This window comes from Theobroma cacao, chromosome 5, assembly GCF_053813885.1.
Source record: "Theobroma cacao isolate CCN51 chromosome 5, ASM5381388v1, whole genome shotgun sequence".
NCBI classification, from domain to species: Eukaryota; Viridiplantae; Streptophyta; class Magnoliopsida; order Malvales; family Malvaceae; genus Theobroma; species Theobroma cacao.
In genome coordinates this window covers 2,236,385-2,263,773 of record NC_142643.1, presented here as the reverse complement: position 1 = coordinate 2,263,773, position 27,389 = coordinate 2,236,385, and the positions used below count along the sequence as shown (strand labels likewise).

The 27,389-nt window shown below is 36.1% G+C and overlaps 6 protein-coding genes across 8 annotated transcripts; 1 reads left to right on the top strand and 5 right to left on the bottom strand.

Moving 5' to 3' along the window:
- Positions 1 to 3,107: 3,107 nt before the first annotated feature.
- Positions 3,108 to 4,507, bottom strand: LOC18597828 (protein SLOW GREEN 1, chloroplastic-like). Its single transcript, XM_018122428.2, has one exon. The coding sequence runs from the start codon at positions 4,424 to 4,426 to the stop codon at positions 3,404 to 3,406; it is 1,023 nt and encodes a 340-aa protein (XP_017977917.2). The 5' UTR covers positions 4,427 to 4,507; the 3' UTR covers positions 3,108 to 3,403.
- A 2,428-nt stretch (positions 4,508 to 6,935) lies between these two features.
- Positions 6,936 to 8,329, bottom strand: LOC18597827 (uncharacterized). 2 transcript variants are annotated; one of them, XM_018121716.2, is made up of 3 exons: positions 8,067 to 8,329; positions 7,875 to 7,989; positions 6,936 to 7,663 (listed from the first exon to the last, which is right to left on the bottom strand). In XM_018121716.2, exons 1-3 carry the CDS (start codon positions 8,109 to 8,111, stop codon positions 7,518 to 7,520), a joined length of 306 nt encoding a protein of 101 aa, XP_017977205.1. In that variant the 5' UTR covers positions 8,112 to 8,329; the 3' UTR covers positions 6,936 to 7,517. The 2 variants fall into 2 exon arrangements, with proteins under 2 accessions (XP_017977205.1, XP_007027122.2); XM_007027060.3 differs by having other exon boundaries at positions 7,875 to 7,980.
- Positions 8,330 to 10,560: 2,231 nt separating this feature from the next.
- On the bottom strand, positions 10,561 to 14,809 carry LOC18597826 (serine/threonine-protein kinase AFC1). Of its 2 annotated transcripts, XM_018121714.2 has the most exons (12): positions 14,489 to 14,809; positions 13,963 to 14,137; positions 13,602 to 13,628; positions 13,305 to 13,458; positions 13,171 to 13,219; positions 12,939 to 13,053; positions 12,565 to 12,656; positions 12,252 to 12,408; positions 12,104 to 12,168; positions 11,644 to 11,741; positions 11,457 to 11,562; positions 10,561 to 11,033 (listed from the first exon to the last, which is right to left on the bottom strand). In XM_018121714.2, exons 1-12 carry the CDS (start codon positions 14,594 to 14,596, stop codon positions 10,875 to 10,877), a joined length of 1,305 nt encoding a protein of 434 aa, XP_017977203.2. In that variant the 5' UTR covers positions 14,597 to 14,809; the 3' UTR covers positions 10,561 to 10,874. The 2 variants fall into 2 exon arrangements, with proteins under 2 accessions (XP_017977203.2, XP_088662547.1); XM_088806421.1 differs by lacking the exons at positions 12,939 to 13,053; positions 13,171 to 13,219; positions 13,602 to 13,628; positions 13,963 to 14,137; positions 14,489 to 14,809.
- A 952-nt stretch (positions 14,810 to 15,761) lies between these two features.
- On the bottom strand, positions 15,762 to 18,081 carry LOC18597825 (pentatricopeptide repeat-containing protein At5g42450, mitochondrial-like). The gene has a single exon (XM_018120836.2). It carries the CDS (start codon positions 17,933 to 17,935, stop codon positions 16,361 to 16,363), a length of 1,575 nt encoding a protein of 524 aa, XP_017976325.1. The 5' UTR covers positions 17,936 to 18,081; the 3' UTR covers positions 15,762 to 16,360.
- A 1,123-nt stretch (positions 18,082 to 19,204) lies between these two features.
- On the bottom strand, positions 19,205 to 19,999 carry LOC108661902 (uncharacterized). The gene has a single exon (XM_018120882.2). The coding sequence runs from the start codon at positions 19,997 to 19,999 to the stop codon at positions 19,259 to 19,261; it is 741 nt and encodes a 246-aa protein (XP_017976371.2). The 3' UTR covers positions 19,205 to 19,258.
- A 3,685-nt stretch (positions 20,000 to 23,684) lies between these two features.
- LOC18597824 (F-box protein At2g39490-like) lies at positions 23,685 to 26,084 on the top strand. The gene is made up of 4 exons (XM_018121216.2): positions 23,685 to 23,827; positions 23,936 to 24,784; positions 24,889 to 25,047; positions 25,244 to 26,084. The coding sequence occupies exons 1-4, from the start codon at positions 23,825 to 23,827 to the stop codon at positions 25,646 to 25,648; spliced, it is 1,416 nt and encodes a 471-aa protein (XP_017976705.2). The 5' UTR covers positions 23,685 to 23,824; the 3' UTR covers positions 25,649 to 26,084.
- The last annotated feature ends 1,305 nt before the right edge of the window (positions 26,085 to 27,389 follow it).

Below are 27,389 nucleotides of genomic sequence, written 5' to 3'. Positions count from 1 at the left end.
CCAAGAAAAAGGAATCCCTTAGGGTTTTGAGAAAAAAGAAAACCATGGCATAAAAAAGAACCCCAGCTATTGCGGGCTGTGCCATCCTCCAAGGGGACATCCGCAGCACCTGGCCTGGGAACCGCTCATTGTTTTATACCAGAGGCGTGCTTGTACTTGAAACTCATCCACCCGGGGAAGATCACCCTGGAGGTTTGAGAATGAAGATCATTTTGTGACTTAAAACTCTTGATTCTCATAGCAACTCTTTCCTTTTTGCTTTTCTTTTGGTAACTGGATTTGAATCAGAATCAAGTGAATGGTTAAACAAAGAGTTGGGAGCTTAAAGCAAGAATTTCGATTTAAATTTAATAGCACTTCACCCCTTGTTCTGTTCATCTGGAATGAAGGGCAGGCCTCTGGACTGCTTGAGGAACTTCAGTACTTGACTGCACTGCAATCTCCTTTTGCTTTTCTGTTTTTTTTTTTTAATTTTTGGATAAAGAGCAGCTACCTTTACATTCAAATCAAAATGCTGAAATCCAAATTAAAGCCAAAGCTGGGGATGAAAACAGTACAAAATGTCCCAGCAAACAAGGAATTATTTGTACCGCTCGCCCAGCATCAGTCTTCAGAAATTTGTTGTAATGTCAGATAACTCTGACCTTTGTCTCAAAAGCAAAAGTATACCAGCTGAATAGGCCACATTCAACTCTTAACACCTCAGTCTGTTCACACACCATGCCACCTAACTAAAAGACTAACCTCAAACCAAACAATCAATGCAGACAGAAGAAAATTGTAGCTAGGAAAGAGCAAGAGGAAATTCTGAAGTGAATTGGCGGGTGATCGAAGTATCAATACTGGGTCCATTTATTACATGCACAGCATAGAAATAGCATATGCATTAATATCTACAAAATTTTCTGCACAGTCCTCACTGTTAATCTTACACAAGCTCTGCAGGAATATAGTAACAATGAAGCTGGACTATAATCCGTTGAGCACCCCAAACATTTCCCTGGAATGCTCAACAATCCAGTAAGATATTAACTCAATAGCCTAGATTAAAACTGTAAAGTTCAATAATGTGCTTGACTTGAACAAGTCCAAACAGAGCAACTGGTGGATTCTTACTACGCTGTCTACTTGCAACTGACAACCAACCAAAACACAAATAAAAAAAAAATCTGTGAACATACCAGGGGTATCAACCACATAACCAGATATGCTAGATGGTAACAGCCCTTTATACCTATAGCGCTAATAGCTAGGCCAACGTGCAAAAGTAAGCAGGAACATATAGTGAATTTTAATTTCCAAATGTCTACATAGCCACAGATTCTTGTTACAAATTTATGAACCGCAATATGACTCTAAATGACTGTGATCCAACAGCCATAAGCTTAAACTAAAAAAATGTTTTACACTGAAATTCCTCCAACAAATTCCAATTCCACATGCACATGAAGCACATGTTTCACATGCACTTGCTAAGTATAAAATATAGAAGTGCCAAAGAAATGCAATGATAAGGACAAAAAGGCAGGAAGTGTTAGTTACCAGCAGCTGACTGCCAGCCAGCTGCACAGAGATTATGTTTCATATTTGGCAACCACCGTTTATAGTAGTAATTGGCATCTCAGATATTGAAAAAGCACAAATAAAAAATTGGACATTGAGGCAATTGATTAATTTCATGCAACCTTTTGCATGCACGAAAGTAAAAGTGAAAATAAAATAAATTATCAGTTACTGATCACTGCCATCAAGCCTGAAGCAAGAATCGTCATAGGCTCATCCAGCTCATCATTCACTAGAAAAAGAAAAGAAATTGGCCCCTATCAATCTCTTCTCCGAAAGTCCTACATATCTGAATTTTTATGGGGCAGTTTGTGAGCCATGCTTAAATGAACCTAATCAAAGGTTATCAATAGGTTTTAAACTCTACATTTAACCCAAAATGCCACAACATCAGGCGTAAGACACCACATATCTTACAAAATAGACGAAGAGACCTTTTAACCTAGAAAGAAATAGGAAATTATTTTGAAGTTTGTACCATTTGAAACAGGTAGAAAACCACAAAACCAAGCAGATTAAACAATTAATTCCTACCCTCTCTCTCTCTCTTCTCCTTCAGGCAGAGAGTTCTAAATTTGTGCATTCACAGGCCTCTTATCTAAACAAAATCACTTCTGGCAAATAGCACTTCTCACTTATCACAGCAGCCTCAGGAAGCAACTATACTGTAAAACTGGTGTAGATACTTAAATAGACTACAATACAAAGCAATCTATACCACAGAAATCATTCCCATCTTACTCAACAAATTATTGGCTCCCAGTATGTATAACATGTGCTAAATTGCTTGCCTTCCATTAAAAAAACCAAAGTAAAGATATCGATATCCATCTTACACCTTGTATCTTTTATGAGCCTATGAGCCACAGCAACTTTATGAATTATCCTCATATGGGAAGCATTTCATAGCATTTCCTATGTTTAATTGGATAGGTTATGCAGGACACCACAGCAGCTTGGTCAAGAATAGCGCAAAGTGAAATTGAGGAAAGGACTGGTAGGATTGTTTATGAACCATAGCTTCATCACTGCATTTACGACCAAAAGCACCACAATGAACCAGGAGAGCTACTCACCAAATGACTCATCAGTCACTTATCACGACCATACATAATTAACAGAGAAAGCTATTGTAAAATCCAACAAGTATGTAACAAATGCATCGGTATCATTATTTCACCATACTGAACTTAAAATGCAGACTGCAAGGTAATTTTCTTCACAGAGTCAACCACCAACGAAAAAGAAAGTATTGAAAGTCATCACTTTGCATGCAACAAAATATAACCAACCAGCAATTCAAGGATCCATAGTGATCAATCGAAGCAGGTTTTCCCAACTCTAACCATTATTCCTGAATATGAACTGCCATTTTTCATGGCAATTACCATTCAGGAAGAAACATTAACATACATAAGTGTAGCAACTAGAAAGTACAACAAGGAACTTAAATTTCCACTTGATATGAATACACTCAACTAAGCAATTTTAATAGTAACCAAAAGAATTATAAGTTGCAACAATAAATAAAGCAAAAGGAACGATTTGACCATAAGGCATGAAATAACAAGTATATTAAGCTTCCTACCATCTTCCATGCAAAATTCAGACACATATAATGACTAAACTAAGTCAATTATCCACTATGCCTCTTATCAATATGCATACTACAACACTAAATACCTACCCTTTAATAAAAACTACCATCCAGACTGTTGCACAAAAACTGAGAGAGAATTAAAAAAAGAAAAACAAGTGAAAATTTAAACTTTAAAATAAAAGGGGACCTCTTTGCAAAAATCACCAATCTTCACGTTTGATAAAGAACAACCCATTTCTCTCAAATCTTTCCTGCTCCTTCTCTCTCAGCTTTTTCTCCAAAAATCTTCGTTGCCACCATGTTATCAACAAAATACTCCCTATAAGGGTGATTCCTAGGAACAAGTTTCCTAAACTTTTCAAACTGTTTCTCAGCCTCATCTTTCTTCTTCAATAAAGTATAAAGAATCCCCATACACAAATAAGGCCTAAAATCCCTCGGCTCTTCCTTAACCAGAGCCTCATAAACCTTCAAAGCTTCCCAATGGTTCCCTTCAATTACCCGAATTTGCGCAATTAATAGCTTAAAATCCCTAAAATCTTTATATTTCTTCTCTTTCTTGCACTTCTCCATTGCCCCTTCAATTCTTTTTTCTAATTCTTTCATTTTTTGCCCCGACTCAGAATAAGCCATTACAAGCCCGTGATAAGCCTCGACCCGAACCGGGTCCTTAGCTAATATTTCTTCGAATTCTTTCTTGGCTAGCTCGAAATCGCCACCGTAGCTATGGATTTGGGCTTTTAACATGGGCCATTCTGTGTCTTCGGGTTCGAGCTCGATCAAGCGGTCGATAACTTCTATAGCTTGTTGCAGTTTCTTTGCTTTGATCCGCACCTCCATGAGAGACCGTAGAGCTTCAGCGTCATTTGGGTATTGAGTTAAGTGTTCTTCGATGGTTTTTTCTTGATCTTCTACGGAGATATTCGTGTCCGTCGAGGTGGACTCCACAGTGGGCGTTACTATCGGGGCGGCAAGTGCGGGTTTTTGGTGGAAGCGCGTGGAGAAGAGTGCGGCGGCCGCGGTTACGGCAATGCAAGTGGTTTTGAGCAGAGGGGTTAACGTTTGGAAAAGTGAAGGCTTGGGGTTTTGACAGAGCGGAGCTGAGGAGGATGATGAGGAAGATGAAGCTCTGATGGAGGATAACTTGATCGGCGAAGTTCTGAAGGAGAGAGAGGAGATGGGTTTAGGAAATGATGGACGGTTGTGATTGAAAGAGAGGTGGAGAGGTTGGTGACGGCAGTGTACTTTAGCACAAGACTCCATGTCTTAGAGATGGAGAAGAGTTCCTCTCTAAAACCCTGGTAGATGATAACGGAGAGGGAGAAAGGAAAGTTCAAAACCCTTTGAGCAACGAGGATTCGGGAATGTGCGGTTTTTGGTTTCCTAATGAAACGGCAGCGTCCTTCACAGTCGGGTTTGGAGTTTAAGGCCCAAATATGCCTTGCCCAAGATGGTATTAGGCCCAACTATACTGTGTCCAAGTTAGTTTTAGGCCCAATTCAACAATTCCCATCATTGTATTTCTTTTGAAGGGGAAAACAAAAATTCTAACGGACAATGCATGTGTTACGGAATCTTACATCGGATAGATAAGGGAGTAATCTTCGACTTATAAGCGTAAACGTTGCATATTTTCGTACGTCAATTTTTGGAGAAGGGGGTAATGATATGAAAGTCAACTTGGCTCTCATTTCATTATCACCCCAAGTGCTCCAATTAGAGAGTAAGCAAGGTGATCTTATTCGTAACTAGAGCATCGGGGATTAATTTGGATGGAAGAGAATGTTATGTAAACTCATATTGGATATGCAAAAGGGGGAACTTAGATTTATAAATGCGAACACTGCTTTAAGTAATGATCTTATGACATATACCGGTCATTAAATCAAGTGCTCGGATAATCGGGGGCATTGCCATCATATATTCACATATTATCATTCACAAAGATATTGAAACTAGTCTATACTAGTCCAGTATTTTATTTGTTACATGAGATTGTGGAAAGGATATAATAATTTTAGACAATGTTTTTATATTTTATAAAAATAAGTGTTCAGAATTGCTAACTTAGATTTAATTATATCAAGTCAAGAAACAAGATCACTTTTGCTACTTTTTTTCTTTTTTCTTAAAAAAAAACCATATTTTTAACTTAGATTTACTTAGATTTGTTGAGATTGGAACGTATCTCCTTTAACTCTCCAATGGCAGTGGCTTGCCTCAAGAATTAAGTTTTATTTTGTTTCCTTGTATTTGCCTTTATCTTAGTTTCAGTTATAACACTTTCTGTACTCTATACATGAATGCTTTATAACTACTGCCATGTACAAGGTTGTGACAAGTAGTGGTGTGCATCATGGTCCAGCTAGCAGAAACTGTCAGTTAAATATTTTTAAGCTTTAGTTTGTGTTTTTTTTTTTTTTTCATATATGCTCCAGCAACGTATGTAACAGACTTAATGAATAAAAATCTAAGTTCTATTTTCTGCTCTTAACTAGCCTTTTCTGCCTTCATTGTCTTTGATTCTACCTGGTATTCCTATAATTCAACAAGATTCACATATATATAAGCAGTGAATAACAGTGAGTGTTGAGTTGTTTTTGTTGGAAATGGCAAGTTAAAGGGAGGCAGTGTTTCTTCCCTTACCGACACTTCATTACTATAATTTCTTGTGCCCTTTGTTACACTACATACTGAGAAGACAAAACTAGTTAGATATTTCTTCGCTACCCGGAATTTCCCTTTGAGATTGAGTTGGTTGGAAAGGGGAAAGAACGAAATTACTACTTTGCCAAATGGTTTTCGATTACTAGCTCGTGAGTGCCACTGGTGATTCCTTTACGACGTACGGAAAGGTTTTCTGCTGTAAATGTTAAGAGGGTCCAAATTCCATTTAGAATCGCACCCCGCCAAGCATGAGATTCACGAGTTTTTGACCTTTTTGTGCTTTCCGTATTTATTGTTTGGGGACGTGACTGCTGTCGTGAGCAATTAATAAGCTCAAGTCCCTTTTTGTAACATTTCGGATAGACGACAGGGCAGTAGGTTGTGTTTTTTTTCTCTGGAACTTGGAACAGGATTTAGGTATCTAGCGGTCCAAATTCACTCTTTCGGACTGGGAGATCTAGAAAATGGTGCTAAATCATTTCAATCAGTGAAACGATCCATCACCAGACATCAGCAGCAAGCCAGCTCAAGAGGTGAGCCAAAAGCTGAACCTGGTTAGGAAAATGGCTGTGAAAATCACAAGCCAAAGTCCCAAAAAGAAACATAATCCACACTTTCCTCTCTTATGCTGGCTAGCTAAGATAAGAAGGAAGAACAAATCATCACCTTTGCAGCCTGCAGGATACCTACGAACTCAAATTTTTGTTCTTCTTAATTTTGCTAGTACTATCTTTTTGCAGTGATTTCTGCATATATAATCCAAATCATCACCTTTGGCTTTTCTCATGCATGGACCACCATGGTTCTAACCTGATGTTGCAACAAATTTCATCACCCAAACAATTACCTTGCTGTTATTCTTCTTGTAAGGCAAAGCCGAGAAAACAAGTTTTTTCTATCTTTGGACTTAAAAGCATCTTTGACCCCCCCAATATGTAGAAAATGATCTCTTCGAAGTGAAATCCAAAAAGATGTGACAACCAGCCCGGGGGGAAGTTGGCAATTGGGTTCAGAACTCAAACACTGTAAAAGGTCAAGTTGGCTAGCTTTCTCAACCGCATACTTCACATCGTATGTAAACACATATATATGAACAAAAGCAAACTCAAGAACATGTTTTTGTTATTTGGCATTGGTCCCTCGCTCTTCAAATTCATTTGATCCAAACGAAAAACCAAAAAGCTTGGGACGGTGACAATTGACACAGTCGTCCTCGTCCCTTTTAAGCAATGGTCCCCAAATTCCCTCGACTTCATTTTCACTTCATAATCACAATAATGGAGAGAAAGAGAGACTAGTACTCTTCAAATGGGTAAAGGGAAGTTAGTAGAAATTTTACAAAGAGCAAAGAAGGGACACGTAAAGAAAAGGAACAAAGAGGGCGGTGCCACGTTTACACAACGTGCCATGAAGTCATGCAACCCCCGTCCACACGCCGCTCCCACAAGCCGTCACGCTTCCCAACTACTGTTTACACCTACAAACAGTCATGCCTTCCAATCGTTTTGTTCTTCTTTTACCAAAGGCAAAACCCAAGTAGGATCTGAAATTCTGGACCATCTGCTGCGGGACCTTTATGCTGATATATTATATATTCTAGTAGTACTGCTACTGAAAACTAATTAAGCTAACTGTTTCAAACAATTCTAATTAAACACTTCGATTTGAGCTATAGATAGATAATGGATCAGTTCTTATCAATAGTCTCCCTCATGGAAGCCTTAAGCCTGCTCTGGATCCTTTGCCTTTTCTCTATTTCAGTAGCTCTCTGGTCTCTGCCCCTTGTGTAAGCCTCAAAGAACTCCTTGTTCTCTTTCTCCAACTCATTCCAAACTGCAACCAAAACCATTCACACACGATCACATCCAAAAAAAGAAAAAATAAGACCCTTAATTTCTCAAGACTTTCTAGCTAATACATAAGACACTGACACCAGGCTCTCTCTTCGATCACAAAAGCATCACGAGCATGTACAATTAAGCTCGTTTGTATATGTTTATATGTGGGTGAGTAGTGTTTCTTATGAAAGGAGAAGGTGACTGACCCGTTGAAGTAATGACTGGTTTAATGTTTGCATGCTTAGACAAAGCTTCTATGCACTCTTCTTTGCTCATGTTGAATATCAAACACTCTTCTATAAGATGGTGCACCTGCATCAACTTGATCATCTCAGCAAGAAAACAACATCAGATTGGAAAGAAATGAACTATTTAGAAAAATCAAGAAGATTACTTACCATGTGGATGTATGAAGCAGACGAGTCACCCCCCATAATAATCATCAAATATTAGAACTAAAAAAGGAAAAAAGAAAAAAGAACACTCTTCTCTGCTTTTCAGGCTTAATTATGTATATGGAAATGAATACAAAGGTGAAGAAGAAGCTAGAAAAAGAAGGGAAAAGTAGATAAAAAACAAAGGGCAAGGGAGAGAAAAAGAGAAAGTAGGAACAGAGAGTCAGTGTGGAGAAGGAAGAATCAGCTAGAGATCAAGAGAAGGGCCAAAAATGTTCAATATATAGAGACTGTGAGTGAACATGGGATATTATTGTATAATAAATATATAAAAATAAAGGGAAAATGATGGATTGGGTTTTGAATAGTAATTAATTAAAGAAGTTTTGAATGGGAAAAACTTTTGTTTGATCCCATGATGTCATAGGGTGTTGGTGGGGTCCAAAGTCTCACGTGGGACGATGTCTGTGATTGGTGGAGAGGAGATTAGAGGAGATTTTGTGAGCAGCCTGCGTTTGTCTCTTACGTGGCCACTACGCCACCCTCCACGTGACACATGGGCCCCGCCTCACCTTCCAATTTTGGGTGTGCTGCCGAGCTGCCGAGGCTGGGTGCACCTCGCTCTTCCCACCCTCTTGATCAGCTTTTCCATGTGCCACAGGGCATTACGCTCTTTATAAAAGATTAATTTGGTAAATTTATTAAAAGTTCTTCAACAGTAAATATGGTGAGATTTCATAATATTTTCTCTTTTTCGAGTTGGAAAATTTTTGTCACTAATCAATCATTCTGTGTACCGCATCCATTGAAGCGTCTGACAAAATATTTAAATTAAGTTCGAATTGATTTTAAAACGAAGTCATTAAATTCTTTAATTATCTGATTTATAAAATATGCATTGTTCATACTTACAAACTTATAATTCATCTTTTACCTATTCAGTATAAAATTTCGTAAAAATATACCAAATGATTTTTGAAATTGTGATTTTATATTCTTGTTAGAGTAGATTTGTGGAAGTTTACTGCACTGTTATCCTTATTACATTACCATGAAAAAAGAAAATCATGGGTATGAGATTATCCGGTTGTCATGTTGTTTTCCTTAGATTTATATAATTGGAAAGGGGGGTTATGAGGTGTTGTATTCAGGTTTTGATACGGTTAGGACATTGACAGAAGATGGGGGGGTTTATGGTCCCTCTCCTAACCCTTTTTTCCTCTTAAGATTGGTAAGGGAAGATTCCAACTCTTATTCTTTGAGTCAGAAAAAACATACCTCAATAATTAATTTTGGTTCTAATGCCATTAGCATCATTGCAAGCATGAGAGCAAAATCGGCTAAAAGCTAGCAAATCATCCAGTCTATATTTTACCAAGCTCATCTTTACACTACTACTTGCACTCCCTGTAACATGGCATTGTATTTTGCATATACCATTATAATAAACAATGATGTATTTAAGATTTTACATAAAAAATTTATAACATATTTAAAAGAAAACTCCTTTGGAGCTTTCTCTTCTAATCAAATGGAGGGTATAAGAAAAAAAAAAAAGAGAGATAAAAAAAAATCAAATAGAAAGAGGTCGGTCACAGACTGTGATCTAGTAATTATAAAAATAATCATCGGTAGGTGTGGGGTAAATTTGCGGATCCTTTTCTGCTGCCTAGTAGTACCTATTCTTATAAATAGTAGCACACTTTCCACAGTGAGAGCCATGTCTCCAAAATTTAGCCAAACACCCACCAAGATTCATTAAAAGTTTGTCGTATCAATCATCACGTTTTGCACATTTGAAAGTGATTGGATAATGATACGGCAGGGAAGGCATTGGTACAAACTTAGTAGAAAACTGGTGCCTCAACATCCACCGTTTGATACTCTTTAGCCACAATGGTTGTCTCCACCCTTTGATCAGCTTCCTCGTCACATGATAGCAGGGTCAACTTCCAACATCTAATTGGACCAATTCATGCTTATTTTACATATATAAAGCAAAAACGGATTCCAACATTATTACGTTTGTCGACTTTAATCTTTGATTTGCTGATTAGAATATCAATTTAGCTACAACATTACAGACTAAAAGAACATTTCTTGGTGCAATTACAGCTAGAAACCATAACCCAAGCTTTGTTGTTCGCTTAAAATAAAAGACATTGAAAAACAGAGTTCCCTGTTTGTTCACGGTTACACCATTGACATGCATTCTCTGTTCCAGCTCCAGAGAATTCAATGTTCATGGCACTGTTCCAGCGGTTTCCATCATCGAATTTGAACACTTAATTCAATAATAAGAACATGTCCTTCCTCGCTCATGGAGAGAATTCCAATCACATCAACAAAAACAAGTAGGGCAAGACAACCAGCTGGCTAGAGCCATCAAAACATCATGATCATTCCCTTCTTATTCAGACTGCCCATCAAGTCAAGATTAGATAATTTTGTAAGATACTCTCCAATGAGAGTCACAGATTTGGATGCGAGTAGAAGCTTGGTAAAAATTTGGAACACAACTTTTCTATTGCTCTTCTTGAACATCAGACCGCAAACCGGAAATCATCGGGTGGACACAATTCACATAGGGCCACCAGATAACAAACATGCTGAGAAACAAAACGGAAACGAGAAGCAAACAAAAAGGAGAAGCTAATAGAGCATGTTCTGGAATAGGAATGAGTAGACACTATACATATTATATTATATGATTCTGCAAATATCTTTAGAGACAAAAATGCCATTTAATATATGCCTCGCTATGCAAAGGTTGCTCAAGCTCATTATTAACAATGATCCACCAATCTCCAATTACAAGGGGTAGCCAAACCTTCTATGATCTCTTGTAAAAAATGGATGTCTTAGTGCTTCTCCAGCTTTAAGTCTCTCTGCCGGATCATACCGTAGTAGCCCTTGCAAGAGATCAATTAAATCGCCAGCAGAATGATCCACATGCTGCATTATTAAGTTCTGCAGCACATAAACTAAAACAATTAGGAAAGAATAGCTGCTTAGGAGCAGAAGTCAAGGAACTAAGGAGCTGGTTGTGCTCAAAGTTCAACAATTTGGAGGGTATATCAACAACTTTAGAAACTAATGCACATGAAGATAAAGATGGACTCAAATCGGTATGGTTAAATGATTCAAAATAAACAGAACAGGCAATAAGTCCCGGTACCCTTCAAGATAAAGCCTTGCAAGTAAAAGCAATAAATATTTCTGCCACTTACTAATGGCCTTACATGTCTAGTAAGAAACACAAAAGCTTCGCCCCTCAAAAAGATTTAGTGACATGAAGATAAAAAAACAGGAAACTTGGTTATTGGCAAGAACAGGTGAGTTAAAATAATTTCTAGTAAGTTATTAAGAAGAGGCATCTTCAAGACAACTTACTGGCAGACGGGGCAATTTCCAAACTGCCCTCAGGCTTTCTTTTGAAGTTGCACCATCGGGCCAATCCAATCGTGTGCCCCTCCGGAAATATTTCTCAGCACGGCGGCTGAAACAATATCAGGCACAATGTAAGAACTTCTCCTGCAACATATTCACAGCGAGAACAAGCAACAGAGTGAACTCTTACTCAGCTCTGAGCACCATATGTTGGGGTAATGGCCCTAAAACCCTCTCCATCATGGCAAGATGCTCTAAGTTCTCATGAGTTTGGAAAAGTGCCTCACCCTGCTCATGAAAAATATTCAAGGTTATTAAGGCCCGCATCTCTTTCGGAAGAAATGACAAGCTGCTCTAGATTCCCACAAGCTACCTCATATAAGATGATATTATATTCTAGATACTAGCATATAGAATGAGATTCATATTCTTGACATGCTTCATGCATCTTGTGTGCACTTATATTAACTAATAACTATCTCAAAAGTGATTTCTTCACAATATTATCATCTGCTCCAGTATTCAGTAAGACCAATAAAGCAATGACTTAAAAAATACAAATGCAAGTAAGGATTTGTTTCCATCTACATTTTAGGTGATTTTTTTTTCATTGCGCTGGGGAGTGAAGAAGACTACAATGATTCACTTACAGAGCAAAGTTCAACCAGTATACAACCCACACTCCACAAGTCACAAGGATAGTTCCATCCAAGACCTGCAAAAACATCAAACAAATGATGTCAACAAGATGTGTACACAAACACATCATGTGTAATCAAATGTGCAGATGATGATTACCAAGTATGACTTCTGGTGCGCGATAATGCCTCGTTGACACCACATAGCTGTGATCCTGATGTTCAAATGTTGTGCTCCCAAAATCAATGAGCTTAATTGCACTTGACTTTGGTAGATTCTTAAAATAGGAACCATCTTTTGTAGACCGTGATAAAAACTAAAGCACATGCAAAAGAAAATTTTTCAAGAAATCAGCTATCAGAATTCAAAGATACCAAAGTTTCATTGTACATAAACTGTAAATTAAGCAATCCAAAATTATACACACTGAAAAACAAAAAGCATGCTTAGGGAACAGAAAAAGAAGGAATACCTTATAATCTGGCACCTTGATATATTCAGACGAAACAAGGAGAATGTTTTCCGGCTTTAAATCGGTGTGAATTAACTGCAAATCATGCATGACTGCACATTGGAGGAAGAAAAAAAACTCAGTTAACTAGATGCAAAAATAGTTTCAAAAAAAAAAACCTAGATGCAAAAGTAACAAAACTTTGATTTATGCATTATCATCATCAACCCCCAGCTTGTCCAACCAAAAATTAAGTTTGGTTCTAAGAAAAAGTAAGAACTTAAGCCAATAAAATTAACCAACCATGCCCGCACTATTTGCTTCAGACTAAAAGAGGTTTGAGCATCAAGTATATATAATACAGATTAAAAACAGTGCAAGAATTATCCACACACATGCTACAGACTCCAAAATTTGTCTGCCAAGCTCCCGAACAAGATCAATGGGAAATGAACGGTAGCTGTTTTTGCGGAGAAAATCGTATAAGCTTGGTCCAAGCTTCTCAAATACCTGTTCAAACCATTTAAATTCATCCGCAAGTTTTTTAACTCACAGAATATTTAGGAATGAAGGAGCTTGCATTGCACCCTCAAATTAATCGAATTGCAAATACCAATAAATACTTACAATACAAATATGATTACGATAGTCAAACCAATTCCGTATTTGCACACAACTGCAAGGAATGAAACCACTTATACCATAATCACTTCAATTTCTACAATAAATAAGAAAACAAAAGGACAAAATGACATCCTTACCGAGCACCACCAACATCATGCCTGGCAAGTCTCTGAAGAACGTCAATTTCAATCATGGCAGCTTCACGATACTTGTGTATGGAGCGAACAATTTTGATGGCCACAACTTCTTGCTTTTCATTGTCAAAACATTCAAGGACTTGTCCAAATGTTCCTGCAAATATACCATTCAATGGACCACAATCCATGTTAAGCAACAATCCAAAATATCTACATCGATTAGAACATCAAAATGCTCATATAATGGCAGCCACACTCCCCATGTTTGCAAAAACTCAGATTCAAGAATACACTAACCTTCACCCATTTTAGTGAGAATTCTGTCTGCAGGGATGAAGAATAAAAGAACATATGAGAACATATTATAGAATACCACATAAATGGGGGAATGATGCAAGAATATCAAGGTGTTTGGCATGACAAAATAATTTCATTCTAAGATTTCCATAACAAGTTCAATATTCAAGAATATTCGAGGTGTTTGGCATGACAAAATAATTTCATTCTAAGATTTCCATAACAAGTTCAGTATTCAATGTCCAAAATCCATATTGCTTAAAATTCTCAAAGCATTATCCCGTTGCGCGTGTGGATGTATTTAACTTTCCGCGCAAAATATATACTATCCTAAATTTTATGATAAGAGAGACGAATTTACATCGAGGAGTCAGGTTTTCTCCAACGGCGAAAACATAATGGCCATCTTTATCATCAGGTCTCCAAGGAGGAGAGCCATTGCAAGGAATTCCCCTGTAAAACATATTATTAGGATATGAAAAATTAGCGATCCCTCCATTCCCGAATTCCTGACCGCAATATATTGCTGGAAGAACCTGCGCAACCGAAATAACAAAATAAAAAAAATCAAGAAAAAAATTCAGTCATCTAATCAAAAGATAATTTCTTTACATAAAAACAATTAATTTATTAATTTTAAAAATAAAAGAAATTTAATTATCTATTAGTGAACAGAACTTCTCATTGCAGTAAATTTTTTCAAAAAGTTATTTAAAATTTGCAAAATCACAAATAAAAAATTGAGGGAAAAATAGGGGAAATTTGTCAAATTACCACATCAAACACGACGTCAAAGATTCACTATTTTTCTGTAAATAATTTTTCAACATTTACAACAAAAATCTGACAACTTCAACAAAAAAAGAGGGAGAAATTTTTCCTTTTACCTTAGGAGGAGGAAGAGGAGGGGGCATATCCCACGTTAATCTGGGCCTTTTCCTGGGCCGTTTATCCATATTCTTGTGAGGAAACTCTATTATCCTCTGCGTCTCCATTTTTTCTTTCCCTATTTTTCTTATCTCTTTTTCTTTTTTCAATTCGATTTCCAAAAACTAAACAACACACACAGGAAGAATTCGTCGATTTGACGGGACCTAGAATACGAAAAACTGAAGAGAAGATTTGTCGATTTGGGAGATTTTGAAACCCTAATCTTTTTTGGGGAGAGATCTGAGGAGCTAAACCTGAGGGGAGGATCTAACCCGGATGGGAGGTTAGTTAACTCTAGATTTTCTAACTATGGTTAAAGGTGGGGACCACCATCGCTGGTTCCATTTCCTCTTTTTGTTTTCTCTTTTTGGCTAGGGGGACCTGTTAATTGATGCGTTTACTTGACGCGTGTAGATTAGTGGACCCGTGATAGCGTTAATGGGTCGGGCCCACGAGAGCGGGTTTCTAGGTGTTGGGCTTTCTCTGAAACCCAAATGAATGATTAACTTTTTTATTTTGCTGATTTTATTAATTTTTTTTAATTTTGTCACCATATTTTTCATTTCGGTTGATTTATAAAAAGAAAATACCAAAATCATAATATTTTATAGAATATACCGGTAATGAAATTGGTAAATTTTCGTTACTTTTCATTATTTTATATAAAAAATCAACAAAATTAAAAATATGGTGACAAAAATTAATAAAATTTAAAATATAATGATAAAAATTCAATATTGACCCATAATATAGTGACAAATTTGATCTTAATTATTATTAATATCTTTTGTCATAAATTTAAATATTACGTAAGTATAAAAAAATGTTTAAATATTTCAAAAAATATATATTTTTCATCTCAACACTTTTATTTTAAGTGTCTGTCCCACCTAATATGATAAAGTTTATTAATTCAACTTTTAAACATTTATATATAAATATTTGATCTACTTATGAATGGTAGATCTCATTCTTGAATATGTTTAATAAATTTTTGATATATTAAATGAGATAAAACTTTGGAACAAAAGTTTTGAGATAATTTTACTCTAATTTCACATTCTTTACTTGTTAAAATATAACAATAAGTTATATATAATTGTCACAAATTTCAAATTAATAAACAATGAGTACGAGCCTTTGGTTTATAATTAGTAGGATTCTTCCACTACACATATCTTTTGAAATGAAAGTGCGGGTCCATAACATAATCATCTTGTCCCAAAAGTATAATAATAAAAATTATTTTTATTAAAAATTGCCACCTAGATAACACCGTGAGTCGTCTCATAAAAATTTCCACGTGGCATGCCACATGGCCTGTTTACATGGAAGAAGATTTGCCACACGGCATTCATTTATAAGGAAAAAAGGGCATCAAAATAATAAAGAAGTTTTCATTTCTTGTTCTCCTTTGCTTTTCCTCTTCATCTTTCCCATGTTTTCTTTCCCTTTCTGCTTAATAATCCAAGTGGAGACTATCCTGTTTAACAGATGTCTGTATCTCTGTTTGTCAATACTTTGGAGCTGTCAATTGTGCTGTTCTCTTTGGTAATGGTAATTGACTTGTTCGAGCCCGCTTGTGAGGCTATCCAATTTTCATACAAGCGGCAACGCCGGATTTGGAATCGAATTGCCCGAGGTTCGAATTGATTGACACTTGGTCTCCTTTTCTTCTGAGTCTCCCAAGTCTACTATTCCCCATTGCTCTCTCTCTTGATATGTATTCGTTCCCAAAGGGAATGAGAGTGTGCCTTTAGCAATAGAGGCAGTGTAGCCTAATCGAAGTCCAAGGACCATTCCTTTTTTTGTTTTTTTTTTTCCACTGACTAGATGTAAAACTCCATTAGAAAGCTGGAAGCTTCACTATCCTGTGAGTGTTGGATACAAAACCTCAAGATTCTGTGGATCTCATCCATCTGGGAGTGTTTGCGATCCCTGCTCAGGAAAACATGAACTTGGTTTCTTACTTCAATCCAACTGCAGCCTGGAATTCTCTTCATCTGTTTCTCTTTCATCTCTCTCCTCAATGTTGATGCAATTTCCCATCTGCCAGCGGCAACATGTGCGTTGGACAGCATTATATATGATGAAACATCCTCAGGATCCAATGCCATGATTTTTTTTGCTGCAAATTCCCCCAATTCCGTATTTGAGTGAATCTGGCAGCCACCAAGCAGTGCTTTCCAGAACCCAATACCTGGTTCAAATGGCAAATGCTGAATAAACTCCTCAGCTTCCTTGAAATGCCCAGACCGAGAGAGCAAATCCACCACACATGCATAATGCTCTGGTTTTAGCAAGTTGGGTTCCTCAGCTCTTGCCTTGTTGAAATATGAATAACCCTCAGCAACAAGACCAGCATGATTACAAGCCCATAATAAACCAAGAAGTGTAACATCATTAGGTCTAAAACCACTTACAAGCATCTTCTCAAAGAACTCTATGGCTTCCTTTCCTCTTCCATTCTGTGCGTAACCACATATCAAAGCATTCCAAGAAACGATATTTCTTGAATGAAGTTTATTAAAAACCAAGAGACTGTTTTCCATGCTTCCACATTTGGCATAAAAACTAATAAGAGCATTGCCAGTAAACACATTAAGCTGATCTCCCAAACACTTAAAAACACAAGCATGAAAACTTTTTCCCATTCCATGTGCAGCTATATTAGCAGCTGCAATAATAGCACAAGGGAAAGTGGTCTGGGTAGGCATCACCCCTTCTCTCAACATCCGAGTGAAAAGATTCACAGCCTCTTCATTATGGCCAGTTTGGCTAAACCCACCAATCATTGCATTCCAAGAAACAACGTTTCTCTCAGGCATCTCTTTAAACAACCATAAAGCCTCCTCAAACCTCTTGTTTCTTATGTACCCAGATATCAAAGTTGTGTAGGATACTACATTTGGTTGATGGGTATCTTCAAAAACCCTTTTTGCTTCCTCAATTGTACTCAACTTTGAATAAAAATCTAGACTTGCACTACCCACAAAAACATTTGTACTGAGGCCCATTTTTATTGCACAAGCATGAAGTTGCTTGCCAATGTTAAGGTCTTTTAGCAAAGTGGAAGAGTGAATTACTGTCCCAAACGTGAATTCATTGGGTCTAATATCGTTGAAGAGCATCCTGGAAAATAAAAGTATGGCTTCTTTATGCTGGTGTTGCTTAGAGAAGCTTCCAATTATGGAAGTGGCTGAAACTACATCTAAGTCAGACACTTCGTCGAACACTTGAGGAGCATTGAGAATAGGACTGGGTGAATCAGGTGAAGAATGAATGTGAATATTGGAGGCCTTTTGGGTGTCAATGAGAGAGCTACGAGCTGCTGTGCAAATTCTTCTGAAAATGGTGGCGGCTGCTACGAGAAGCAATCTACATTCTAGGAAAGTGTAATGCATCGAGTGATTTTGGTGTACTTTCTACAGTTAAATAAAGCTAGCTCAAAACAAAAAAAATAAATAAATAGGGAAAAAGTAAGAGCATAATCGACGCTTTAACACTTCATGTTTGGAGATTGCCTTTATGCGAGAAAGGTTTGGAGGTATTAGTTGCATCTAGTAATTGATGAGATAAGTTTCTTTAATTCATATTTAAAAGAATGACTGTAATAAGTTTAAAATTATTAATAATGTGATGTAGAGTGGTCAATTTTTTGTTACTTTGTGAGAATTTTGAAAAAGCAGGAATAAGTGAGTTTTCCGTCAGCTTGATTTATGTGCTAATAATTTATGGAATGTCTTGGCATCTAGCTTGAGAAATTGGATTGACCATGGAATGAAAGCAGAGTATTAGCAAAGTGGCTAGATGGGTCGAGTGGAAGTTGTCAGGACCAAATTGATTTATTCTTAATATTGATGGAACCTACAAATCGAGCTTAAAATGTGCATTTGCGAAGGGTTTAATTCGAGATTCTAATGGAGAATGGATTGATGGTTTTGTCCTAAATATTGATGCTATAAATAGTTTGACAACAAAACTTTGGAGCATTTGAGAGGGTTTATTGCTAGTTAAGAACTTGCAATTGCACCAGTTGATTGTTAAACTCGATGCAGTAGTGCCAGTCTATTTCGTAATGGAGGGTGCTGTGCCATCTCATCCATATGCCACTCTAGTTTTCTATTGTGTTACTTTTGATCCAAGAAGGTTGGATAACAAATATTCGCCATATCTTTAAGGAAAGTAGCATGTGTGCAAACTTCTTTACTAATTTAGCTTAGCATTGTCTATTGGGAAAGATTTCCCTTAGTAATCCTTCGATAGATTTGTATCCATTATTTATTAAGGATATGTTAGGTTCTTTTAGCCTGAGATCTTAAACTTAGGGTTTTTATGTATTGAAAAAAAAAAAGTATTACGTTAATATCATGTCAATATAAAATGACAAGTGATGTTTTAATTAACGATAATTAGATAAGTATCAATTATAAAAATTTATTTGACTCAAAATAAGAATTATTATACTTGATTGAGTACAATAAAAAAATACTTATATGAATTTTTTTAAATAATATTAAAAAGAACCATGTAAGTTACTTGAGAGACAGAGGGCATCATATTTGACTGACAAGGCAAATAGAAGTTTCAGTTTAACAAACTAGACTTCATGTTTAAGAATGGGGGTGAGTAGGGGAGAAAAGAGCAAAAAGATTATCCTTTGAGAAGGCTTTTACATGAAATTTAGTTTTCAATTGATACTTTGACAATATTATTTCTCTGAATGTTCACTTGAATCTCCTCTGCATACTAGCATGCCCCAAGGATTCGAAGTTGAAACTGTTTGAACATTTCTTATAGTTCAACATTGTGCAAACAGGAGTTGCAGATTTTGAGCTGATGACTGCTCTCTGGTTGATCAAGCCATGATCATCATTAGCAATGAGATTGGATGCCAAAGATGGAGGGTTTCGCCACTTTGGAAGCTGGCCTGTAATCATAAGTGTCTCCAGCAAGGGTGCAGTGTCAAGAACAGCCTCCAGAAATCTCCCTTTTTCCGGCAGTGGTTTTCCCTTAACAAGAGTAGTAATTACTTTTGAAGCAGGATTAACCGCCATGTCCTTGGAAGAAAATTTTCCCATTCGGATATGGCTACCAGAATCTTGAACAAATGACTTTTTCAACAATGCAAGGTTGCTGGAATCAGTCAGGCTAGCATTGAACAACGTCCGAGAGATGCTGTTGGCTGCGGATGAATCATCAGAATAGTTGTTATGTGCTTCAGATACAGTGTCTGATCCTCTGATATCTAGGTTTCTTTTCAAGATTTCCTGGTTCCGGCCGTCAGGTTGGACATGCGAAACAACAGAGCTGATTTCAGCTGAATTAGATGGTAAGAGCTTGTTCACTAGTTTCTTCAGTTCAGAAATTTCTGCCACTGATCTCTTCAACTGTTCTCTAGCTTCATCTCTTTCTTGGCAGGCATCAGATAAGAGCTGATATAATACATTTGTAGTCTCTTGGTGCATTCCCATTTCCCCCAGTAACGCCTCTCTCATTGATTCTAGTTCATAGTTGTAGCAGAGATGCCTGGATTTCAGTTCGAGCATGCTCTGCCAGATTGAAAATTAAATTAGGACGCAAGGCAATAAGTCCTAGATATTCGAAAACCAGTAAGTCCTAAATTAGGCTTGGCCTTTCTGGCATATGCCACCATAGAAACCTAGGCTTGGATTATGAAGGCAATAACTCCAAATGCACTGTTCTTGCTGGTCTCAATCTTAATGAAGAAAATATAAGCTAATCATAAGTGAAGTATATCCTGAAATCGAAAAATTTTGTGAGAGTATTGCTGCAGAGTTCTACATATCAACAACATGGTACCACCTATTTCTTTATCTTAATTACAGAGATAATAGATCATTTGCATCCAAAGATATTATTAATTAACTTATGAATAAAAAGAAGTCAGGTCGAAACTCTTACGGGAATAGAAATGAAAACCCAAGTTTTAAATCCCACCATGGTCATGTGAACTCAATGAAATCTGATCATTAGCCCCTTAAATTGTTACTACTAAAACCCCTTTCTGCATATATGCTTTCGTTGAATTTTGAAACCCCAATCATCCATTTGCAATGCCAAAAAATAGAGCAAAAAAAGGAAAAAAAATAGCTACAATGATGTATCACAAATTTAACCATTAAATAAAAACAACAGCAAGTCTGTAACTAATGGAAAAAATAAAAGCCCAAAATGAAGCCATTGGCAATAAAAAAAAACAAGAGACATAACCCTGGCCTTCAAGGGAAAATTTGCCCTTGCTTACTCCATAAACCAACATCTCATAAATGAAGGAATTAAAACCAAAAAGAAAAAACAGAAGCATGACTAACCTCATTGTTATTCCACAATGAGTACATAGCTTTGTCTATTTTCTCTGTTTATTGCCCTGAACAAGAACCTTATTTAGCACAGAAGAAGATTAAATTAAAAAAAGCTTATAGAAGAGGAACAGATTTATAAAAAGGGTAAGTCTTGTAGAAAACATTCAACTTGGAATGAATAAAGCAAGTGGAAAAAACTTTCCTGAAATTGTTTTCTCTGATTCTATTGAACATTATCAAAAATGGAAAATCCACCCGCATCCACAGGGATTTTGATTCTTGTCTTGCTGTCCAGTTCTCATATTTGCAGGACTAGGAACTGCACTGCTTGTCATTAATCACAATCCCAGTGTCTACATGAAACAAAAGGAAACATTGGATTTCCCTAATCTTCAATCAAAGATTCTCTACCATTTTTTCCCTTTACATTTCTTATAGTTGTAGAAATTTTGATTTTTTTTTGAGGTTGAAGGCTCGTTTTCCATATTTTAAATATGTAATGGTTCATATTGTTTGACGGTGTGATTATTCCTCGATAAATGATTAAAGTTTGAATTTATTTTTCTTATTTTATCACGTTCAATTGTAAGACAAAAATTTAAATATTTGTGAAATAACTTTTAGATTAATTATATTCATTTAATTCAAATTTAGACTATCACAAGTCAAAAAGAACTCTTTGAAAATTTATTAACATACTGTAGATATATAACACAATAATTATTGCCTAAACTAGCATTTTTGGGCAAAAATTTTATTTGAAATGTATATAATAATATTAATAATAATAATAATAACCTATAAAATTATTTCTCTAAGCTATACACTTTGAGTCTTTGACTTTGCATATGTATCTGAAAGTGTACATGCACGTTGTTGTTACAAGAAATTGCAGAAAAGATATTGGGACTGAGAAATGCTTTCAATATTTTATCTAGGAGTCAACATCCTCTAGCTATTGCAACTTGCAAAAGATTTTTGAACTGAAATAAGGTAAAACCAGAACAAAACGTCTAACTTTGTTCCAATCAGCGGCAACGTTTGTTAAAACCATGACATGTCCTGGTGAGCTTTTCAAGTCACTGCTTATGATTTTCTTTCGCATGGAAGCTGGAAAAAAGCTTTGAAATCTTGAATACTTTGGGTTCAAAAAGACTCTTTAAGTAGGAAGAAAGAGTTTCAACATAAGGTGAAATGTGTTTTCAAGATGTTAATGCAAATGCACAACCAGAAACATAGCCCACACCAACCTGTCTCTCCCAGGCCACCTCAGTATATACTTTCTCTCCAAGAGAATTTAGCTTCCGGGTGTTCTGATTTCCTCAACAAATCCCTTGACTGATTCACAATTCAGGAGACTTAAGTTCACTGCATGTGTAAAAGTAAGGCTTGATCTTGACCCTGGGAGATACAGAAGAAAATTACGAACAGTATTCTCCATTGAGAATCCTGGATCGCTTGGGCTGTAGCTATTGGTTGGATATCTTGAATGGTAGAGGAATTGGCTGGATCAACTTTTTCTTTGTGCTTTAATTATTTTACCCTGACCTAAAAAGATGGGTAGCCGGCTTCAAATTCGCCAGCCAGGGAAAGAAAGCAGCAGAAAAAGTAGCTTAGAGGCAGATCTTTGACTGTTGCATATGGTGGATTAAAAAGAAGATAAAGTATGGTCCATATTGGTATGTAAACTTTACAGCTATAACAATACTATTCAGCCAATTACAAAGAATGCTTAATAATTAATCTGTTTATGTAGTTGTTTATTTGATTAATATATGCATATGCAAAGATAAACAAACTAATTTGTCTTGACCAAGATTGAATGGTAACAATTTCAAGTTCCAACTATATAAAAAAGTTGTATAAAATTTCCAGATGATGTAATTTGAACGAGTTAAATTTAACACTACCAATACGTTACGTTTAAGTTATTGGAAAAGTTTTTTAAATCAAACGATGACAGTTTTTATTTGAATATTGATGCAATGAAGATATATAAAATGATGCTGCTTCATTGGTCAACATATAAGTTTGATATCGTCTGTTTATATCATAGCGTGATCATGAGGCTCATTTGATATAATTATCGTGTGATCATATTGTTGTCACGTTAACAGAAAACATCAATTGTCATCGAATCTATTAATTTTTTGTTAAAAGTCTGTATATATAATAAAAAAATAAAAATTTAATTACATAAATAAATATAATTCAAGGACTTTGTTTAATACTTTAAATCATTCCTAAACAATTATAGGATCTATTTTCAATTGCAAACACAGTACATATATGGCAACATTTTCCAATTATAAAATAGTTAAAAGGAACAAGTGGCTGAATTGCTGTCGTAGACCCTTCCATGTCTCTGTCTTGCTCTTGTATTAAAATAATCAACATCCCAAAAATTACTGTACCCATTGTCAACTTACTGTTATCTTTTCTTTTTTTGAAAGGATTGTTATCTTTTCTTTCAGCAGCCAGTGCAGTGTTTGAATTAATTGACAGCGACTTCAATTCTTATCTAATCTAAACATGCAAATGTCAAATCAACTAAACCGTAGCAAAGTCGACATGAGCATGTATTTGATCAAGTCTGATTATAGCCGTCAAGGTAATTTTTTACTATAGTTTTATCTTTGATCGTTGATCTAATGTGTTTTCAAGGCTTTACTTGCTTGCGGGTGATTTCCAAGTCAAATTGATATCTATTAACTTCAATTAATTATTACATTCATTTCTTTATTATGATTGAAAACGAAGGGAGAATGTCAAATAGAAAATGGAAAATTTGTGCTTGTTTTTTGTAATTGTTTAGGTTTTAGGCCAAACAAGAAAGCAGCCATTCTGGCAGTTAAAGTCAATATATAAAGAAGGCTAACTGGTGGCTATCCTGTAATAAATTGATTGGTATCAACTGTTTATCAAGTTATCTGAAATTTTCTTCTGTCGTCCTTTTTACTTTGATTGATGGTATGCTTCTTTCTTGCTCTAGTAGAATCTTTAGCTAGAATGTTGTTCATGATAACTTTGATAATTTATGTTGTCTAACGAGTAACAACTGATTTGCTTTTGCACCAGAAGAAAAAAATGGAGGAGGAAAAGTGTGATTTCATCAGCAGTTTACCGTCTGATATTCTGAGGCGGATCATTTCATTCCTTGCATTAGAACAGGCCATGAAAACAAGCGCCCTTTCGACTGTTTGGACAAGTCTCTGGGTACCTGTTGAAGTAAACCTTCGTGAAGCTAACAGAGAGGTCAAAGATATTGTTGATTTGTTTTCCAAGCCTTATGATAGTCATCAGGTATGGAAACTGTGCTTAAGCTTCCAGGATAGCAAGAAAGCACCTTCAGAAATGAAGGGTGAAATCATTGCTTTAGCTGCCAAAGGCGTTGACGAAGAACTTTATCTGGACTTCTCTGAGAGGCAGAAGGAGCAGGTAAAGAATCTCTGTTTGAAGCTGGAACCATGCTGTTCCTGTCATTCCTTGCTCAGCCACCCATCTCAGGCAGCTACCTTTTCCAGTACTCTCAAGATGCTCCATGTTAGACGGCTTAGCAACCTTAGCAAAGATTTGATTTCCGGCTTGTTCTCCAGTTCTCAGTTTCTCGAAAGCTTGAAGCTTGAAGGATGCAATGGCTTGCAAAGCCTTGACATTGAAGCCAACCACTTCCTTCGAAGCTTGAAAGTGATAGATTGTCCAGACATGGTCAATATCTCAGTTTCAGCAATAAATCTCAGATCATTTTGGTATCAGGGAATACTTCCTCATCAGGTTCATCTTAAGAATACTTCAGACTTGGTTGAAGTGATGTTTGATTTGAGGAATGGTTCAGGTCCTAGCGAGTTTGATTGCGAAGATGTTCTTTCCCTCCTAGCTTCTCTTAAGGATATTGAGGTCCTCAGAGTCAGCGGCTGGCTTCTCGAGGTACTATGCTTTTTCCCCATTAAACTGAAAAGTTCTTTCTTCCAAACTTTCAAAATGCTTATACCTTACTTCCGGACAAGAATCATACCCATGGCTTTCTACAGTGGTTATGCTCAGGTGGAGTGATATTTCGGAGGCTGGATATCAACTTCAACAAGTTAAAGCAATTGAGCTGGATGGATTCTGCCATGGACAACACCAAGCGGGATTCCCTAGCTTGCTTCCTTAACATATGCCCTTCCTTGGAGAAGTTGATAATTGAAGTAAGAGCCTACTACACTACTCATTTCCTACAAGTTTATAATCAATGAACGTTAAAATTCAACTTAAATTTTTTTTAAACTTCGTGAAAAGTCAAAATCAGACACAATATATGATACGGAAGAAGTGTTATATGCAAATAGAGTAGTTCAAATTTCCGACCTTTCACTCACTTCTTAACTTGGATAAAACCTGCAGATTGATCCAAACCGAGGTCCTTTACCCTGTCCATATTTTCACCATTACTGGCATGAACCTCACCTCTGGATGGATTATACATCTGTGATGTCTAACACTTCACAATTGGAGAACCTGAAGGTCGTTGAGTTTATGGGTTATACAAATGAAGAAGATCAGTCGCTGCTTATTGATCTTTTACTAAAGAAGGCATGTTTGCTTGAGTCAGTAACCGTTACTTCACCGCAGCATCATTCCTGGAAGGTTGCAAAGATCCCTGATGATCAGAGTCAACTGAATCAGACATGGCAATCAAGTAACCAACAAAAGCAGAATGCTGTTTTGTCTCTAATCAAATTCATCATCAGGATCCAAAATACATTGTTCACAAGGATTGCACCTTCGCACAAGAATGCAACACCTTGAACAATAAATTAAACCCAAAGGGCTGTTTCCTTGAACTCTCTACGAAAATTATCCTGCTGCTGTATCACATTTTCTGTAGTCTTACCCTCATTCTGTACAAGTTGATTTTTTCTGGGCAATTGAATTAATGTAGCACAAAGTGTAAGATTCCAAGGTTTCATTGAATAAGTCATGTCTACAGGGGGAATACATGCAGCAAATACTACTGAAAATTTCCAAATTTGAAAGCAGAATATGCTCTTCGAGTCACTTTCTTTCAATCAACTTTCGAAACTTGAAGATTTGAGCAGCGAATAATTGCTATGGCAATCGATATAGTACCCTACTCACCAACCCTATCACAAGCCAATTAAGCAGATAGGTTAAGACTTGTGTGACAATTAATAAACGTTTTTCATGTTTAAATTTAATAAATGTTTTTCATGTTTAAATCCCATTTTCTTTAGTATCACAAGCAAATTAAGCAGTTTAGACTCTTGTGACAATTAATTGTCAAAATACTTGAGAAGTCCCTGTACAAGATATTTTCTTTAATTTAGTCTTTCTACTCAAAATCTCAACATTTTAATCCCTTCATTTGGAGAATTACTTCAAGTTAATCACTCTTATATTTTTTCGTTTAAGCGTTTAAATTATATTTTTCATTTAAATTAATCGTTATAGTGCTGACGTCAACTTGACACGATAATGTGGCACTACCATGTCATAATTTGGATCCGAAATGCCACGTGGCACACCAAGAGGCAACCATTTAAATTATATTTTTCATTTAAATTAATTGTTATAGTGCTAACGTCAACTTGACACGATAATGTAGCACTACCACGTCATAATTTTGGTTTGAAATGTCATGTGGCATGCCAAGAGGTTACCACGTGATACATCAATATGTTGACACGTGGCATTTTTATTCTTTAAAACAAGATGTACACTTGCTAAGGTTCAAATCCAAGACTTCTAGCAAGTATGTCAAAACCTTTGCCACCACACCAAAACCCTTACTGATAGTTATAATTTGCTTGTGTTTTATTTCCTTTTTTCTTCTCTTATTTTCTTTCTTTTCTCACAACTACGTCATTTTGAAATATTTTTACACTCTCAAAAACCCTATCAATAAAAACCTTTTGAAGCGTTCTTCTCCAAAAAAGAAAATTCCCAAACGATGTAATTTTGAAGAAAGAAAGAACAAAATAAGAAAGAAAGAACAAAATAAGAAAGAATATGAGAGAAGAAAAGAAAAAATAAAACACAAGCAAGTTACAATTATGAATAAGGGCTTAGATGTGATGGTCAAGGTTTTGGTGTACTTATAAGAACTCTTGAGTTCATGTCACTTTTGTGATGACATGGTAATGCCACGTCACTTTGCCATGCTTACGTGGCATTGTCATGTCAGTATTTAGTGTTACGACAACATTGATGTCAACATCATAACGATTAATTTAAACGAAAAATGTGAGATGGATTAAATTAAAGCAATTCTTAAAATAAAAAAAAATTAAAATGTTACGATTTTGAGGAAAATGACTAAATTGAAAAAAATACCCTAATATAGGGACTTCCAAGTATTTTGATCGATAATTAATAAAGGTTTTTCATGTTTAAATCCCATTTACTTTAGTATCACAAGTAAATTAAGCAAATAGGCTTAGACTTGTGTGACAATTAATAAAGGTTTTTAATGTTTAAATCCCATTTTCTTTAATATTTTTATTTATTTATCTATTCCAACCATAAATCT

Excerpts from the sequence above, each read along its gene's own strand:
- LOC18597828 (XM_018122428.2), bottom strand. The coding sequence starts at position 4,426 with ATGGAGTCTTGTGCTAAAGTACACTGCCGTCACCAACCTCTCCACCTC.
- LOC18597827 (XM_018121716.2), bottom strand. The coding sequence starts at position 8,111 with ATGATTATTATGGGGGGTGACTCGTCTGCTTCATACATCCACATG. Across the intron at positions 7,990-8,066 it reads CTGCTTCATACATCCACATG|TTGATGCAGGTGCACCATCT; the intron begins GTAAGTAATCTT and ends GAGATGATCAAG. Across the intron at positions 7,664-7,874 it reads ACCAGTCATTACTTCAACGG|TTTGGAATGAGTTGGAGAAA; the intron begins GTCAGTCACCTT and ends TTTTGGTTGCAG.
- LOC18597826 (XM_018121714.2), bottom strand. The coding sequence starts at position 14,596 with ATGGAGACGCAGAGGATAATAGAGTTTCCTCACAAGAATATGGATAAA. Across the intron at positions 12,169-12,251 it reads CGCACCAGAAGTCATACTTG|GTCTTGGATGGAACTATCCT; the intron begins GTAATCATCATC and ends ATGTTTTTGCAG. Across the intron at positions 11,563-11,643 it reads CATATGGTGCTCAGAGCTGA|CCGCCGTGCTGAGAAATATT; the intron begins GTAAGAGTTCAC and ends ATATTGTTTCAG.
- LOC18597825 (XM_018120836.2), bottom strand. The coding sequence starts at position 17,935 with ATGCATTACACTTTCCTAGAATGTAGATTGCTTCTCGTAGCAGCCGCC.
- LOC108661902 (XM_018120882.2), bottom strand. The coding sequence starts at position 19,999 with ATGCACCAAGAGACTACAAATGTATTATATCAGCTCTTATCTGATGCC.
- LOC18597824 (XM_018121216.2), top strand. Across the intron at positions 24,785-24,888 it reads TCAGCGGCTGGCTTCTCGAG|TGGTTATGCTCAGGTGGAGT; the intron begins GTACTATGCTTT and ends GGCTTTCTACAG. Across the intron at positions 25,048-25,243 it reads TGGAGAAGTTGATAATTGAA|ATTGATCCAAACCGAGGTCC; the intron begins GTAAGAGCCTAC and ends TAAAACCTGCAG.